The sequence below is a fragment of the Berghia stephanieae genome, chromosome 1 (assembly GCF_034508935.2).
Source record: "Berghia stephanieae isolate SIO BIC M18660-M18661 chromosome 1, UCSD_Bste_1.3, whole genome shotgun sequence".
NCBI lineage: Eukaryota > Metazoa > Mollusca > Gastropoda > Nudibranchia > Aeolidiidae > Berghia > Berghia stephanieae.
In genome coordinates, this window is record NC_088360.1 from 45116689 (window position 1) to 45135344 (window position 18656).

At 37.4% G+C, this 18656-nt stretch overlaps 2 protein-coding genes across 3 annotated transcripts in view; one reads left to right on the forward strand and one right to left on the reverse strand.

Annotated features, from left to right (window-relative positions):
- LOC144975924 (uncharacterized) overlaps positions 1 to 18656 on the reverse strand; it is a 437885-nt gene that overhangs the window by 21303 nt on the left and 397926 nt on the right. For both annotated transcript variants that reach the window (XM_078920118.1, XM_078920114.1), the window contains exon 2: positions 5443 to 5720. In XM_078920118.1, coding sequence (XP_078776244.1) covers positions 5443 to 5616 — 174 coding nt within the window. In that variant the 5' untranslated portion in view covers positions 5617 to 5720. The remainder of the gene's footprint in view (positions 1 to 5442; positions 5721 to 18656) is intronic.
- On the forward strand, positions 5756 to 15859 carry LOC144975961 (uncharacterized). Its single transcript, XM_078920204.1, has 3 exons — positions 5756 to 6009; positions 11524 to 11663; positions 14667 to 15859. Exons 2-3 carry the CDS (start codon positions 11551 to 11553, stop codon positions 15664 to 15666), a joined length of 1113 nt encoding a protein of 370 aa, XP_078776330.1. The 5' UTR covers positions 5756 to 6009; positions 11524 to 11550; the 3' UTR covers positions 15667 to 15859.

The following is an 18656-nucleotide window of genomic DNA, read 5'->3' on the forward strand; positions in this document are numbered from 1 at the left end:
CGCTACGGAGCCACCTGACTGTTCATCACATTTAATAAGGTCTTTCTAAAACATTATTTTACCTTCAATGCAACTTCTATTTTCTGGTTTTATATTTCGATTTTTTAAATTATTAATATTTTTATATAAATTTATTAACAAAGACATCCTACAGATGTCACATATAACTTTCGCCATGTCCAAATGAAGAAACACAATATCGCTAATGAAATTGGGTGGAATGCACATGCGTGACGGAGGTGTATAAAAACGATCCGTTAAGATACACCGTCAACGGAGGTGCATAAAAACACTACGCTAAAATATGCTGCCAAATTATACAACCTAAACTGGGGAACAGTCCGTGACCACGTTAAAAAAACCCCAATACAGCAGAATGGGAGAAGATATTTATTGCTTAACTCAAAACCCGGGATCGATCTCCATCCCTTTGATTGTGAAGCGAGTGCTCTACCAACTGAGCTATCAGGACCCCCGCCTTGGCCTATTGGTCATGTCATGTCCACAAAGATTGTTGTATTCATTTCAGACGTTAATTACTGTTCCTGATTGTTTCAATTTCGTTTTTGCATGTTTGTCGTGATGGGTGTGGAATTACCCCAATAAGGTGAAAATGTGAATAAACAGAAAATTTGGAATTTATGAAATGTTGTTCCTTTTTTTAATGTTATTTGTACAGAATCCAAGTGTGAATGGTAGTGGGATATTTGTATTCTGTTTGTGTGATCGCCTCATCAATAGAAACTTTATGATAATAAACTGAAAAAGTTGGGTATGGAATTCCCCCCACCTTACCCTACCTATCCATGCAGAGACAAACTTAAAATTTGGTTCACAGGAATTTCAGACACCACTCAGGGAAATTTCAATGCCGAAAGAGGAATTTCCGCAAACAAGAAAAGGGAATTCGGATAATCTTTGGCATTGTGTTTATCCTATAATTCTACACATAATGCCAAATACCATCCCATCCTAAGTCCCTGTATTTCAAATGAGGTAAAGCTCCAAAACCTAATGGTGGTGGTTTTAGTTGTAGTAGTGGTGGTAGTGATAGTGATAATGATACGTGAACGTGGTAAAGTGGTTGTAGTTGTATGATGATGTGGTTGTGGTGGTGATTATAAAGTAGTAGTAGTAGTATTGGTAGTGTGGTGGTGGTTGTATGTAGTAAAATACTTACTAGTAGTAGAGAGCTGCGCCGGTGTTACCAATACTTTGCTTCTATACCAGGACAAATCATTCGTTTGGACAGAAAAATAAATAAAAAACTTACCGCTTACCGTCAAAAGCAGTTTAGATTTGAAGATACATTTGTTTTCTATCAAAAAACATTCGGTACTAGATAATCCTTGATGAATATCAAAAGTTGTGTTTGAAATTATATCCTAAATATTTTCATGATTCATTCCTCGCTAAATCGTGTGTGTTTTTCATCTGATTCAGTGGTTGGTGCCCCCTAGTGCCAGCCGCCTGCCGCGCAAAACAAAGGTTTTTTAAAAAGTTTATTGAGAAAAGATACGGAAAAAAGTGTCCCTAGATAGGTATGCAATTTGGTGCATAAGTGCAGTAAAAATTGGTGCGCAAAATTAGTTCGTAGAGGATGCGAGACTGTGTGTGTGTGGTGTGTGTGTGTGTGAGTATGTGTGTGTGTGTCTCTTTCTTTCTTCCTTTTTTTTTTGGGAGTGCCTACGTACACGGTAACGGGGCATCTAGCCTCAGGATCTATGTACACGTAAACCGGTTTACCGTTGCAACATTATGCTCGTGTGTGTGTGTGTGTGTGTGTGAATTTTTTTTTTTTTATCAAAACAATTTTAACCATTAATGGCGAGATTCCATCTTACACTCCCCAAACTCCAGATCTTAGTCTTAATGTTATCATTAAAAGACAAGCTTTGCGATTTATAGTTTAATTGAAGCCCGAGTCGAAATATACTCTTACTACTGTTCTCTTGGTGGAAACGATTTATTCTGCATAAGCAATCTGGAGAAAAAAAATCAGTGTCACTGTAAAAGGTTAAAATATCACGAAGTACGCACCGTGAACACCGCTGTAACAATCCTTTGATCTACGTCATCAGGCAACCCATTGTTTCTTTCATCTTTTCCCATTCCCCCTTACTATCCCCCCATCCCCCGCCCACTCCTCTCTCTCTCTCTCTCTCTTGTCATAGTGTTATCCCTCCCCCTTTCCATCTCAATGTAAAATGAAAACGTTCTGCTGTTTGCAGATACATGTATGATTGTTTTGTTTTCTCTCTCTCACTAGGCTAGGATTAAAAACCAAGACATCAGGTAATGGGTGTCTAATGCCAAAGTATAGATTCTCTCTTTGGCCAATTTAGTCACGTATGTGGCAGCCCAGCTATTTATTATGTTCTGCCTATAACACACAATAAGTGGGATTCTGGGGGTGGGTACGAAAGAAATCAAGGTCATAAGTAACCGTGCACAAGAGCTGTATAGGGAATTGGTTTCTGGGGGTCTTGCAAATACCAAATATTTTATGGAAAGCTCTTTCGAACTCCAAGACGTCTGGTTTGTTTTGCTATCTTGGAACAAACGAAACAGAGATGTCTTGATGTGTGACCTAGTTGTCTGATTTTGTGACCTCGATGTAAGGTATTGTGACCTAGATGTATCCTTTTGTGTGTGCAAGCCATGCGGGTAAGTACAGCGATAGCTTGCCAGTTGAGGAAAAAAAGGAAGAAGCAACGTATCCGCATTTGAAAAACAAAACAAAAAAACTGAAAAAACAAAACAACTTAACCTTTTAAAGGCGAATATCAATCTTACTTGGACCAAAAATAAAATCTTACCGTTTTCATTAAAAGACAAAAAACAAATTACAATTTAAAAACTTGAGCTTTTATATAGAGCAATATCCAACCAACGTGCTCAAAGCGCTTTTTATCAATATTCTTACTGCTCTTATGGTGGAAACGCTTTTTTTTCTGCATTAAAAAATAATATAAATGAAGACTATTATTTGAAAAACAAAAAAATCAGTGTCACTGGCAAAGGGTTAATTGCAGTACTCCTGCATCCTGTGAGACTCCTACGGCACTTGCTAATCATAAAAAAGGAAATAGCAGCAATCAACAATATTAAGGTGAAAAAAAAGAAGAAAAAAAAAAGTGGGTGGGGGGGGAGAGCAAACCCAGTAGCAATGCAACCTTTTAGCGGCGAAATTCGATCTTTGACCTAACACCAAATCTTCTATCATCAAAAAACAAGTAACGGCAAAACTATTATAGACAATTGAAGTCCGAGTTGCGATAGTCTGACTACTCTCTTGGTGGAAACGCTGTATTCCCCGTTAACAATAATAAAGATAAAAGCAAACTACTATCTAAAAGCAAAAAATTAGCTTCGCTGTTAAGGGGTTAAGAACACCTGCAACTGCAACTGCCAGCATCCTTGAGATGCTCTTACGTCACCAAGGTCACCAATCGATACGTCTCCCTCTCGTCGGCATGCATCCCCCCCCCCCCCCCTCCACTCTTTCAAGGTGGTGGTGGCGGCGGATAAAAAAGGCCTTTTTCTCTTTCATTCAATCAACTGGTCTGCTGGTGGACCCTAGGCCTCTCTACAAGTCCAAGAAATAATACTCACTTTTTCTCGGCTCCAACGAAAATATCTACCCCTACCGGTCTAATTATTTGTAGCAGACGACAAATTTCTCAAAACGGTCACGTGACACTATAAAAACAACACAGGAAGTCCATGAAAGCTTATTTATGGCATTTCCTTTGAACCGTGTAAACAACAAAATTTCGTTTTCATTCGACTCAACGGGTCAGATTGGCCGGTATTTTTTTAACGAACTAAAGTTCTGAAAAATCAAAATGTTTCTTAGAAAGTTGAAAGATGCTAGTTTTTGAAACAGAGGTAGGTTTTTTAAAAAAATCTTTATATTTTACGTGAATGCATGCTCAAGGTGAGTTGGACGTGCAGCGGAGGTTGGTAGGCCAAAGGCCCACCTCTCTAGTAGTAGTAATGGTAATGATTTTGATTTGTTGGTGGTTGTTGCAGTGATAATGATGCAGTGGTGGTGGTGGTGGCAGTAATGATGGTTTTAGTTTTGGAAGTCGTTATTCAGTATCTGATACTGAATAGTGCTTTGCCACTATTCAGTATCCACAAGGAACTCTTTTTTATAGAGAGAGTGAAAAGTGCGACAATCTCGGTTGAACTGCTGACCTACTTCCAGATTGAACACTAGCAGTAACTGACAGCCCGATTCAAAGTTGTAAAAATATTTTGATCGTAATTTTTTAATTTCTGCTATGGTGCAATTAACATAGTTCCGAAACCTGACAAAGTTATGGGAAGAGGGCAGCTGTGGGAGTGAATATGGGACTCATATTACACTTTCCCGATAGAGACAATGCTGTTAACGGCCATGTAATTATTTTACACATGAGTACGGTGAGAGTATCTATGGGTTACAAGTGTAACTAAATGACAAATTGCCATATTTATGGACAATAAAGATCTATTATTATTATTATTATTATTATTATTATTATTATTATTATTCCCTGAATCTCAGGTTCATCCTCTCCTCCCCCCCTCCCTACGCACACACACACACACACACACACACACACACGCTGCTGCCTACCTCTCATAACTTTGTTGGATATTGCCAGGTGTCGTCGTGTTTCGTAAAAAAGTAATTGCTTTTTATTTGGAAACCCGCCGAAACCCAGTCCCAGGTTCACTCCCCACTGGTGTACACTTCTCTGAGTCCCATATTCACTCCCACAGCTGCCCTCTTCCCATAACTTTGTCAGGTTTCGGAAAAAAAAACCCCACCGTATTATAGTGCAAAACCACTATTCAGTGTCAGATACTGAATAGTACAAAACCACTATTCAGTATCAGATACTGAATAGTGCAAAACCGCTATTCAGTATCTGATACTGAATAGTGCAAAACCACTATTCAGTATCAGATACTGAATAGTGCAAAACCACTATTCTGGTGTGATGATGGGGGTGTTTCAAGACTCAAGTTCAGTTCGAATGTCTGCCAATAATCGGTTGTTTTTTTTTAGAGAGGCGAGGTTTTTTTTTGAAGGGGGGGGGGGGGGGGGGGGGGGGGGGGGGGGAGGGGGAAGTACCCTTGGAGCAATATGACCTCACAGGAGTTGCGGAATTTTTTTTTGGCTCCAGAGACCGGATTTTTTTCCGGTGAAACCGGAGTTTTGGTATCACTGCATTGCACTGCATCACGATAATCATATTCATATCATATCATCGGCATCGTCATCATAGTCATATTATGGCAGTCAGCCATGATCGTGTCACCACCATTGCCATTGCCACTGCAAAATCCAGTGGCTAAGTAAGAGATGTGAGAGAAAAATCACAGTTGATCTTATGTTAAAAATTGAAAACCGTCAACAGGTACAATGGTTCCAGTAAGATTTATTACCTTCAGCTTTTGTTTACTCCTCTTCATGCGTTTCTCTTCAGCGTCATCTTCAAATTGAAAGCTTGGTGGCTGAACCGGGGATCTAAAGCCGAAAGCAAACACCACAAATGCACCAATCAAAACACCAACAACTGGTAGCGCAACCTGCGGGGCTATCAGCTCCATCAATTCCATCCTGATTTTGTTGAATATAAAAAATAGGTAAACTAAAAATATATAAAATATGGATACAGGTAACAGTGGGCTGTCTTGTTTTCATCCACTGACAGAGGATGATGCTGACGTCGCTTGTGTTGTCGTCATCAAAAATTGTGTAGGCCAAGTGTCTTCATTAAATTAAAAGTCATGTATTTTTTTTATTATTCCGCCATCGTATTGTCTTTTTTTTTTGCTAATTTTAAAAGAAATAGAAGCATGCAGATTAAAAAATAAAGTTTATTTGTTTAGTTGATAACTTAAAAGAGTTCCAAAGGTAAACTCGTGACGTAATAGTGTTTTGTTTACTTCATGATGGCGACGCTCGTATACCAGCAAAGACGCTGAATCATTTCACCAGTTCAAAGAACGGTAGGATTTGTCATTTGATGAGGGATATTATATTCTATATACCATACTAACTTTTGGTTAAATTTGTAATGATGAATCCTTATGAAAACAAAAATTATTATCCTGCGACAACGCTCTTTACTTTAACTTTAACTCATAAACTCTCCTCTCTCTCACTCACAATGCTCTCAATGTATCAACTCACTCATAACGTCATAACTCATATTCATTGACTCATACTCATACTCTTTGCTCTTTCTTCTTCTTACTCTTACTAAGCCATAAACTCAACTTTTCTCTTAACTCATACTTATACTCAACTCGAGGCGACCATTTATTCATCCTAATCTATATGAATATGTCTAATATCGTAATCAATCAAAAGTGACAGTCAACAAATCCAACATCGGCATCGCACCAAGACCAAGACCAAAATCTTCTTACTCTTACTTTAACTTTAATTTGAATTACTTAATTGTTAATTATCAATCATTCACATTCATTCATAATCATTATTTTAAACTTTAAATCCAACTGATTGGTGATTTATTTTGGTAATTTTCTTTCCATAATTTTTTGCCATTATGTCATTATGGCGGGAGACATTCCTTATCACGCTCCTCTGATAGGTACTTTGGTAAAAAATTCAAATTGGATTGAGCTCAATGAAACCTATATCATTTTAAAGTGCTTTTCAACACGATTCTAATGATACCAAAATTGTGAAAATCAGATAAGCATAAAAAAAGTTATGTTAGTTTAATATAAAGGCTGAAAAATGGTCTTCTATTTGCCTTTGCCGTTGTTATTTACTGACGGACTTTGTGACCTGAAAATTGTTGCATTTCCGGTAGTAACCACCATTTGGATTTCAAAACTGGTCTAAAATGGCCGCTAAGATTTGAGTAAGGATTTTACTGGAACGAATTTCATGGATGCGGTATACAACTTTGCCCTGAATTTAATTTTATAAAAAAGTTAAGATGTTTAATAAACGTGCCAGCATGAAAATTTGATTTACCAAGTTCTAATCTTTTAATTATCCAAAGCTAAATTATACCCTATTTTATCCATAATCAAAAGTTATACTAAATTGTCATTGATTTTAAAATAAACTACACCAAACGATAGAGTAATTTCTCCTGAAGAAAATAAGACATAAATCATTAAAATCCATCCATAAACAAAAAATCTATGGAACTTTTTCTGAGACCCATCACTCAAAAGTCCAAAAAATCGGGTCACAGCCACTAGGCCATTTATCGGCTCCCTGCTGGAGGGCCAAATGGACGTTTACCAAAGTACCTACCTCTGAGGCAGGTGGTAGATAGCTTCACTCTGTATTGTTATTTTAACCGTGGATCTTTTATTTTTGTCAGACAGTTATTTATTCAATATTTGTCAATTTATAGTGGCATTTTTTTTTTAAAAGCTACCGAACAAAGCTTGATTCTTGATGAAAAGTAAAAGTTTAAAATCAAAATTACCTTTGTTGTCCATTGTCATTGGGGAGTCCTTCCTAAAGCTCCACATGCTAAGGGAAACAACTCAAATATTCCCTCAACTAACCCTAGGAAAAAATAAAACCTAGCTAACTAACCCGAAGAGGAAAAACAAACACCCTAAAACCTTTACTAAGACCTATTAACTAATCCTATTAGTATTAGAAAAAAAAATCCTCCCGACCTCGAGCTAACCATAATACTAATACTGATAGAAAAAAACAACATAGTCATAGGACCTTTCAATACTTCAAAAAACAAAATGATGGCGGATAACCAAAACAATGGTCATATTAGGAAATTGTAAACTTTCACTAATCTAACAATATCTCAAGGTTTGTTTTATTTAGAGTTTTTAAAATGCTACTTTATAATATTATTATTATCATACATTGACAAATTGAATAAATAAACGCCTGGCAAAAGATCCACAGTGAAAATACTAATTGAAAGAGATGCTAGACCAAGAAGTTTCGGAGGGCCTCCCCATTGTTTTGGCTTTTGTTCTCCGCCACTATTGTCATGTCGTTGAAGTATTGAAAGGTAGTGCAGACTGCAGAGATTTTTTTTGGCCGGCTCTATTTCTCAGACTGCTCAGGAAAATAAATTTGAACTCTATTTCTCCGAATGGTCTGCTAGCCTCCAGTAGCTAATGGGTTACGGATGCGATGTCGATGCAAAAGTAAATGCTCAAACAGAGTGCTAGCGTTTTTAGGCACATTGTTGACAGAGACAGATTCTATCAAAAAGTTGTGCTGTCTATCGCGAATACTCCAAGGCGCGTTCACTTTAGAACTTTGTGCTGCACTGTCAAAGTGAGAACAGAAGTAAACCTAAATAACAAAGCCAAAGTCTCAAGATGGGAACAGAGGTTGAAAGACAGGATAGTCACAAACGCAAGATCGATGTCTAACAGAAAGTTGGGAATAAAAGACAGAGCGCCCAGGCACTGGCAAAAGAAAGCGCCCAAAAATGCATACACATTCATCATTCACAAAGACACTCTCACAAATAACCAAAAAAAACCCTTGAGAACGGAAACCGTTCAGAGATAATAATATAGAGATCAAGTTAATTGTCCCGAGCATTCGGAGAAATAGTCACTTCTGGGTTTTTTCCGGCATGGTTAACTCAAGGTCTGAGGGTTCTTTTTTTCTTTTAGGGCTATTATAAGGGAAAAAAGTTATACAAGTTTAAATTTTTAAAGGCTGGAAAATGTACTCCTATTACTATTTGCCTTTATTATTTACTGACGGACCTGGTGACCTGAAATTGTTGCATTTCCGGTTGTGACCACCATTTGGATTTCAAAACTGGCCTAAAATTGCCGCTGACATTTGAGTTATGATTTTGCTGGGGTGAGTTCAGGGATGCAGAAAATAACTTTGCTCTGAATTCGATTTTATTAAAAAGTTAGATGTTACATTATTTGTCGCAACAGGAATTTTGATTTACCAATTTCTATTTTTTTTAATTATCCAAAGATACATCATATTATACCCTATTTTATCCACGAACAAAAGAGGTAATAAATTGGCATTGATTTAAACATAAACAGCACCAAACGATAGGATGATTCCTCATGAAAAAAAAAAAAGACATAAATCATTAAAATCCATGGAAAATCTATGGAATTTTTTCTTAGACTATCACTCAAAAGTCCTAAAAATCGGGTCACAGCCACTAGGCCATTTATCAGGTAAGCACTGGAGTGCCAAATGGAGTTAACAAAGTACCTACTGGGAGTGGACTTTCGGATGCTCTCATTGGTTGATAGCAAACATTCCCTTATCGATCAATAAGTCATCTTTATCGTTGGTTGTCATCCATGGGTGCCACTTCAAAGGATCTCTGAAAATTAGAGTCTGGATTCCCAACCTTGAAGATATGCTGAGACCCTAGCAGGGTGGAGGTATAGAGCAGCCACTGTGTACACACACACACACACACACACGCACTCCCAAATATCAAGATTAAATAGGATGGGTAGCCATCAGTCCACAATAATACGACCAGTGTATTGCATCTAGTATGTCAATATAATATTATCTCTGTCATTAGCCCCATGTACAACAGTGTGTGGGGGGGGGGGGGGTACACTAAAATTGAAATGGGAGAAGAAAAGGGAAAGTTATTATCTCAGTAAAATTTCAGGGCTTTTAAAGTATTAAGTTGTTTTATTTTTATTTTTGTTTCATTTTTTTTTGGGGGGGGGGGGGGAATCTTTTTTTATTTCCTGACAAGGTGTTTGGAACCAATATGTATTTATTTGCGGGTCTGATAACTGAAATTTTTATGTTTCAACGGAAATACTATCAAGCCAATTCATAAATATTGTCTATTGCAACATCAACAATGTTAAAAATAGCCCATAATTGTGTTTGGTTATCAGTTATCAGACCTGCATATTTGGGCACGTTGGTTGAAATCAAGATCTGTCTTTTCTTCCACTGTTTAATAGGCATACATACCTAATAACACCATTGAAATGTCTTACTTTGCAGGGCTATCAATGATTTTATCTAGTGTAATGTGCTTGAATCAGAGATATTGGTGCTACACTTGTGTAGGTTCTCAATACGAATTTATCTGATAAAGGTAGACAAAGGGATGAAAGGTCCATTGTAAAGCAATCTGTATAAATTTGTTTCTTAATTTCACTTGTACTTGTACATGTAACATTTGTGTTTCTATAGTCAACATTGAGATGTATGTGAATGAGGAAAATTTCATTGCAAATAAATATAAAGATTATGTTTGCCTGCTATGAAATCACTGGAAAAACCCGGTTGTCTGGGTGAGGTTCCTGACCTCCCATAGTGGGCAGGGGGGTACATACTGTGTCTTCTATCCCCTTATATTTATATCGGTTTTCCAACATGCTTTCTGTCTTTGTCTTGGAATGCGATTACTTGGTTTTGTCATGGGCCTGGCCGGAATCCTAGCTGGGAAGGAAACAGTCAAATGCATAGTTATTGTTTTGGGAGACGATATTTTTTTCCTTGTAAATCATCTCTGTTATGTATTATTATATTTGTTATTTTGAATGTATAATGTAAGCATTTGAGTGTATTCCTCTTTGTTGGATTTTGTGCTTGTGTCCGGATGAGACTTATAGGTGATCTCAAACTAAGTACATTGGTGGTATGCTCTTGGAATCTACATCTGATCCCTATTTGTTCCCAGTTCCTGTATGTCTACTTTTTCTTGGGTGCTTTAATTGTGATTCTAGAACTTTTTACTATCCCATTTTCTTCCTTTTTACTGGCTCTGATATGACCTTAATGTGTTGCAAGCGCAGTAAAACTCTTAAAAACAAAAACAAACAAACAGCCTGGTTGAGCGGGTGGTTGGATGGGAGCATCACCCTTGAATCATATACCTATGATGTTCGCATGGGTGTACGATCCGATAGTGATGTCGTTTCTTCTTCTCTTTACTAGCCTATCCTGCTTCTTTGGTTTGTGATTGTATTTTTGACAGGGGATATTTTTTTTTTCTGTAAATCTTCTGCCTGTTTGTCCTTGGTTATTTATAATTTAGCTTATGATATCTTTAGGTTATGATTTTGATTTACATTTGTACTATTTTTGTTAGATTGCTTGTTTTTTTGTTTCAGCGGTCTCTCATATAACCTCAATTGTGTTGGAAGAGACCTAAAGCAACAAACAAACAAACAAAAATCTTTAGTCTTTAGGTTATGATTTTGATTTACATTTGTACTATTTTTGTTAGATTGCTTGTTTTTTTGTTTCAGTGGTCTCTCATATAACCTCAATTGTGTTGGAAGAGACCGAAAGCAGCAAACAAAACAGCCTGGTTGTAATGCCAAGAAGTGTTTTTAGAAGAAATTCTGTAAAGCGAGAGTAGAGGAATGTTAGGTGAAATAGGCTATTACAAAGTGTGCATTTAGTATTTAGTCAGAAATTGAATTAATAACACTAATTAGATGGGTATATCAATGATGTTATCAAGTAGATTATAATGCTGTTTAAGATTTTTATTCCTCTTTATTCCCTTTTTGTTTATCCAGTGGTAAGGAGATAGGTGGGACGTCACCATGGGACGCACAGGCAAGCCTACCACAACTACCATCAAGGTCCAGCCTGATAAAGACACAAGAGAATGCGTGTCAGAGGATACCATCGCAAAACTTTTGAAGGATTTTACCTGGTCAGTTTAATGTGATAATAATATTGCATTGTCAAAGAAAACTATATCACCCTATCAAATATGTTTCTTATGAAAAGCCACGCTCAGAATATGTTATTACTGAAATCATCTCATCTGCCATATATGTCAACCTTTATGGAGCCATTATGCCATAACACAGTAAAACTGTGTTTTTTTTTTGGGGGGGGGGGGGGTGTTTTTGGAACTTAAAAGCAGTGATGCCAATACTCCGGTTTCACCGGAAAAATCTCCGGTCTGGAGCAAAAAATTCAGGTTTCCGGGCAACTTCCGTCAAATTCCGGTGAGGTCAATTTGTTTCAAGGATACCTCTCCTCCAACCACCACATCATCACTACCACTACTACTGCAACCACCATATCATCATCACTACCCGACTACAACCACCACCACCACATCATCATCACTACCACTACTACTACAACCGCCACTGCATCATCATCACTACCACTACAACAACAACCACTATCACATCATCATCACTACCACTTCTACTACAACCACCCACACCACATCATCCTCACTATCACCAGTGCTACAATCACTACCATTAGGTTTTGGAGCTTTACTTTATTTAAAATGAGGAAACTTTGGGATTGTATTTGGCAATGTGTTTATATAGCATAATATAATTATAATCAGTTATCTATTTAGAACTATACAATATGTAAATACAATGCCAAATACCATTCCAATTCACTTTTCTTATGTGTGGAAATTCCTCTTTCGGCATTGAAATTCCTACGAGTAGTGTCTGAAATTCCTGTGAGCCAAATTTCCAGTTGGCGTCTCTGTAAAAGACAAAAATGAATAATAGAGATAAATCTATAGTTGAAATAGGAGATGAGAAGGTGGCTTTGCTGAATGATGTTCTCTGGCTGGAAAATATGTTTGCCATGTTGATCTCCCCTGGTGGATCACTGCCTTGACATTTGGTGGGAGTGCTTGAGGCATACCAGGGGCAATTTTCTCAATTTTCAGCGGAATTATGTGATTTCCACGATAATTTAGTTTTGGCTTTTAAGATTTGCATGCATCTAACCATATTGTGTACTTTGAATGTTATCAGATCATATTTATAATAGATTTTATCATAATGATGGTGAGTGATGGTAATGGTACCTAACAATAGTTATTATATTAATGGTCGTGGTGATGGAGATATGATTATCAGTTGTCTTTGCCGTGTCAAACATTTTCTGCAAAGTGGTAGTTTAGCTGAAAAATCACCATGTCTTGTGTCATTTTTTGACACCTCTGCTCAGCTGCATGAATTTTGGTGACACTCCCATGTCCATGACATTAGTCTAGACACACTGGCGCAAAATGTGAAAAGTAGCACAATACCCATGATGGCCTTGGATGAAAAGGGAAGGGGATGGAGCAAATGGCTGTAGATGTTTTTGTACCCTTTAGCTTGTACTCTTTATTTTTATTCTTTTTTTTTTGTTGTTGTTTATTTTGAATTCAATTCATTGCAACTAGATTACCAAAAATAAACAAAATATCAATTCATAAAGTATTCTTGCTAAGTGGTATCTCTCTCTCTCTCTCTCTCTCTCTCTCTCTCTCTCCTCTCTCTCTCTCTCCTCTCTCTCTCTCTCTCTCTCTCTCTCTCTCTCTCTCTCTCTCTCTCTCTCTCTCTCTCTCTCATGATTTTTCTCTCAGCCAACCTTCTATCTTCATATTATTATGTTTATAGATATCACTTGGTAATAGAGAGATAATGTAACAGTTAGTTATGTTGATTGATTTAAGAAATAATTGTTTAAAGGCTTAATTTAAATTTGCTCTTTAGTTGGATTATGCTTCACAATTAATTAATGATTCTTATTTATAAACTGCATAATCACAAGGTTGTAGTAATACACACACTAGCCGGGTTGTAGTATAAAAACAAATACCTCCTTTTGGCCAAAAGTTTATTATAATCTCTTGATTTAATGGTAAGCACTATAGGCCTCTAAAATGTTTGATTGGAAATGACAATTCGTTAAATTATATTTACAAAAGTCAGGATGTCTCTACTTATGATCAGAATTGATGTGCTTTAGAAGTTGTTATTTATTATGTGATATTAAGTAACAATGAATAGCCATGTAATTTTGCATTAGATTTGGGCTTGACAGATGGGCAGGTAGATTTTCCTCCTTTTTGACAAATTGCCATTATCATCACTGTAATCTAATAGTAATAGTTACCTGGTGTTTGGAAACAATGTACAGGCCGCATACACTTTGCAAATTTTTAAAAGTCTCTTAGGACTAATCCTGTAAATATATGGGGCCAGTTGCTGACTGTGTAGACTAATCCCGTATATATGCGGGATCACATTCATGAAAATTTAGTGCTCGCTCATGCAGGACTCATCTTCAATGTTAGTTAAACTTTTACCGTTGAATGGTGCAGGGTAGTATCACTCGATTACTATTGCTAGTTTCAATTTTGTAGAGATTTAGAGCAAGTCAGTCAAGATGGACAAAGAATTGATATGTATCTATATTCTCAGCTTCTGATCCGAAATGCTTCAAAATATGCCACTCAAAAGTGGATTACGCTCAAGAATGATGTTTTATTAGTTACTTTTGGATTTTTGTATTGTTAGGTGTTTTATTTTAGATTTTATGACTCAAAAACAGTAACTTTTTTGCAAAAAAAACCCCCACATTTTCAGTAAATCTCATTATTAAAACTATAACAGATAAAGTGGTGCAGCTTATGTTATATATAATAGTTAATTTCAAACAAGTTACTTATCATCATATTTCATTAAGATACAACAATAACGTTATGATTAACTTGGTTTTTAAAAAAACCCTTTAAAAAAAAAAACAGTCTTCAACGCTTGTAGAGGTAAGAAAGCCTCAGTCTCAAGAGAATTAAAAGTTTGTCTCCATCCCTGTGTTATGCATCATCTGAATTCAAACAATCCAATACTGTGCTGATTTTATTTTTAATTATTTTTATTTTCCTCTTGTTTTCCAGTGCCAGTCTCCTGACAAATGTAACACAAAGTGCAGCAAAAGATAAAAGATCGTCTGTTAAAGAAGCACATGCTGAGTGCTGTGAAGAAATTGTGTCATCTTTGAAACATTTTCACCTGAAAACACCTGTAAACAAACGCACTAGACTGAAAGAGAAAAAAAGATTACAACGCAGATCCAAAAATGCTCTGGAAAACAAGTATAATCTCTCTGTAGCAGCAATTCATTCCCAAACTTCTATTGTATGGCCTGGGAAATTAAATTGCCTATCAACTAAAAGAACTGATGCAAGGTCTGATGTCATCATTAGGCCATCTAGACTATCTATACATGGGATTACTGATAAATCTTTATGTACATCTTCCCTGTCCTCACCCATCCAGACCACTTCTTCTGAGGAGAAAGCTCGAATTGAAGCCACTCTAAGTGGCCGGGATTCCTCTAGTTTTTCTGGCAGGAAGGAAAGGAGTGATAACACCATATTGTCTTTCTCAAAATTGTGCAATCAAAAATCAAAGGACATTGGAAACATTTCATCTTCTTGTCCTCTGCCAGCATCACTCAAAACTCAGGGATATAGAAGTGGCCAAAGGGCTCACAGCAAACTCTTGGATCATAATCAATCCTGCAGTCCTTCTGATTTCCAAGGATTCTACCAAGCAACTTGTAAGGAAAATAAAATCTCCCACAACTCTAGTCAGCAGCAGCAAAGAACTTCATCTCAAAGTCATCACATTAGTTCTCTATCGTTATCTTGTTCAGTTGAAGCTGATATTATAAATAATAATTCTCCCAACCTCACAGGCAATTCATCGACTTCATTTATAAGTCAGTCTTCCAATGTGAATTCAGCTAGTAGCTGCAGTTTTACCCCTGAGAGATCATGTTCTGAAGAAATGAGGATGGAAGAATCAAATGTTAATGAACTTGCCAGTTATTTTGAAGATTTGTTGCATATTCCACGTAAGATGTCTGTGATGGCTGAAATGATGTATGCATAATGGCTGAAATGTTTTGATATATATACCTGAAGTCATTGCAAAATTATCATATAGTAAAAAAAAAAACAACAAAATTGTATATATATGATTTTTAATCTCATATTTTAAGATCCTATTATTATTTTTTCATTCAAGATTGTAAATGTTGTCATAGTATGTCATACGGTATTAATAAAGATTTTGTATTATTTTATTTTGTAATTTTATCAATTCAACTCCACCCGTCCTTGTTGGAAAGGAATACTTAGATACATAATAACAACGGCACCATGCAATTAACTAAACCTTGGACCATTCGAGCTGCCTCCACAGTTCACCGAAGTCCATTGCCCCAACAATTTTTTTTCTTTTAATTTTTTTTTTTTTAATTCTTTTTGTTTTGTTCTATTCTAAGCATTGGCATGGTGCTAAAATTTTCGTCTAAACCAGACCTTATTATCAGTTTTACAATTTCATATCTTCATTCACTGCTTTCCTAGGGTGGCAATTGCAGATCTGTTTCCCTTTACCATATGTCTTAGGATAGCTTACCAATGATTGGTCGGGGAATAGCTGGTCTCTTTTATCTCTTTTATCCCTTTACTTTATATTTATCTCTCTTGATTGTCATTTTCATGGAATGAGCTGGCTTGCTGGAGGCTATGTGGTCTAGTGATATGACGCTTGCTTTCTGATCAGAAGGTCTTGGGTTAAAGCCTCACTCTGTGCATAGTAGTCCTTTACTCACATTCTCTCATGGTACTCAGGTGTAAAATGAGTACCTGGCCGTTAACAGCATTGTCTCTGAAAAAAATTGTAATATTGCCTGACAGGCATCATGTCTCGTTCTACATGCTAATGTTAAGTGTTGCTTGTTACAGGGACCCCTTGTAAAGCGCTTTGAGTATGTTTAGTGGATAATGAACTATATATATACTATTAAAAAAGCTTAATTAACTGATTACTTTGCAATGCGGAAACAATTTGTGGGTTTGAGACAGTTGGATTTCGTTGAATCCATGGTTTGGTTAAATGCAGGGTGCCATTAATACATATCGGCCAACTGTCCTGATAAAATCGGGATTGCCAGGATTTTTCAATCTGACAAAAATTTATAGGAAAATAATTGGACAATTTGTTGTGTATTGTGTATGTTGAAATGACCCTTGACTGTCCCAGGATTGTGCTTTTTGAACTAGCAAATTGAGACAAGGAACAGAAAAAGCTTTAAATCTAAATTATATAAAAATAGTCCAAACATACTACTGTTTTGGGTCATCACGGTATTGTGCATTAGGGTTTTAGCTTATTTAAAAGTTGGCCATTATAGTTAATGCTTTCTGTTTTCAAACGAGGATTCTCTTCAAGTTTTCGTCTGATCTGATTTTCTGCGTTGATAATATCTAGATTGCATGGACAGTATTGGGGGTCATCTTAGTTTATCAATACAGTGAATTCCTGATATTGGAGTTGGCTTCAAGTAAGAGTAATGACTTTATTCGGATTCCACTGTATCATTTAGCCTAAATTTTTTTGGATTTTGTTGTTTTGTTTTTTTAAAATTCTGGTCTTGGTACATCAATCAATTTTGCTAAGCATTACGATCAGCCACTAATTATATATGCCAGGTGTTTTGTCTTTTTAAGCCAACATTCAACTTTTTAAAAGAGCCAAATATGCAGCAAAGAATTTTTTCTTAATTTTTTTTTACTAAACAACAAAGGCGAAATTCGTGGCAAAGAAGGCAAAGTTATGCGGATGCAGTGGCATTTTCCTGGAGGGGCAGAATTATTTGTTCAGCGAAGTGACAATCAGCACGGGGATGTACACAATATTATTTATAGGTAATAGATGACCAGGGATGTTTATTGTATGTATGTGTGTGTGTTTTTTGTTTTTATTTTTATGCAAAGAAACAAAAAAAAAAATGCAAAATATGCAGTTGAAGATGAAATATGTGGCTGCACGGTCCGAATTTTTCTGGAGGGCCAGTGTTTTGCAGGTGGTTGGTAATTGGTAAGGCCTACAGGGGTGGTCCTCTATCACTCTATATTGCAGGCAGTTGGTAAGGCCTAGCCTTCTGGGGTGGTCCTCTATCATCCTATATCACAAGAGTGGGGGGGGGGGGGGGGGGGGGTGGTGAGGCCTACTGAGGTGGTCCTATATCGCATGCAGTAGATAAGGCCTACTGGGGTGGTCTTCTATCACTATCATCCTACATCACAGGCTGGTGGTGAGGCTTACTGAGGTGGTCCTCTATCATCCTATATCACAGGTGGGTGGTGAGGCCTACTGGCGTGGTCCTCGGTCATCCTATATCACAGGTGGGTGATGAGGCCTACTGGGGTGGTCCTCTATCATCCTATATCACAGGTGGGTGGTGAGGCCTACAGGGGTGGTCCTCTGTCATCCTATATCACGGGTGGGTGGTGAGGCCTACAGGGTGGTCCTCTATCATCCTATATCACAGGTGGGTGGTGAGGCCTACAGGGGTGGTCCTCTATCATCCTATATCACAGGTGGGTGGTGAGGCCTAGAGGGGTGGTCCTCTATCATCCTATATCACAGGTGGGTGGTGAGGCCTACAGGGGTGGTCCTCTATCATCCTATATCACAGGTGGGTGGTGAGGCCTACAGGGGTGGTCCTCTATCATCCTATATCACAGGTGGGTGATGAGGCCTACTGGGGTGGTCCTCTATCATCCTATATCACAGGTGGGTGGTGAGGCCTACAGGGGTGGTCCTCTATCATCCTATATCACAGGTGGGTGGTGAGGCCTACAGGGGTGGTCCTCTATCATCCTATATCACAGGCGGGTGTTGAGGTCCACTGGAGTGGTCATCTATCACCCTTTATCGCGGGTGGATGGTGAGTCCTACAGTACAGGGATGGGATGGTCCTCTTTCACCTTATATCGCAGGCGGTTGGTGAAGCCTACTGGAATGGTCCTCTATCATCTTATCAGGGTTCCTGTGGTCTCCTTAAATTCAAGGACTCCTTGACAAACAAA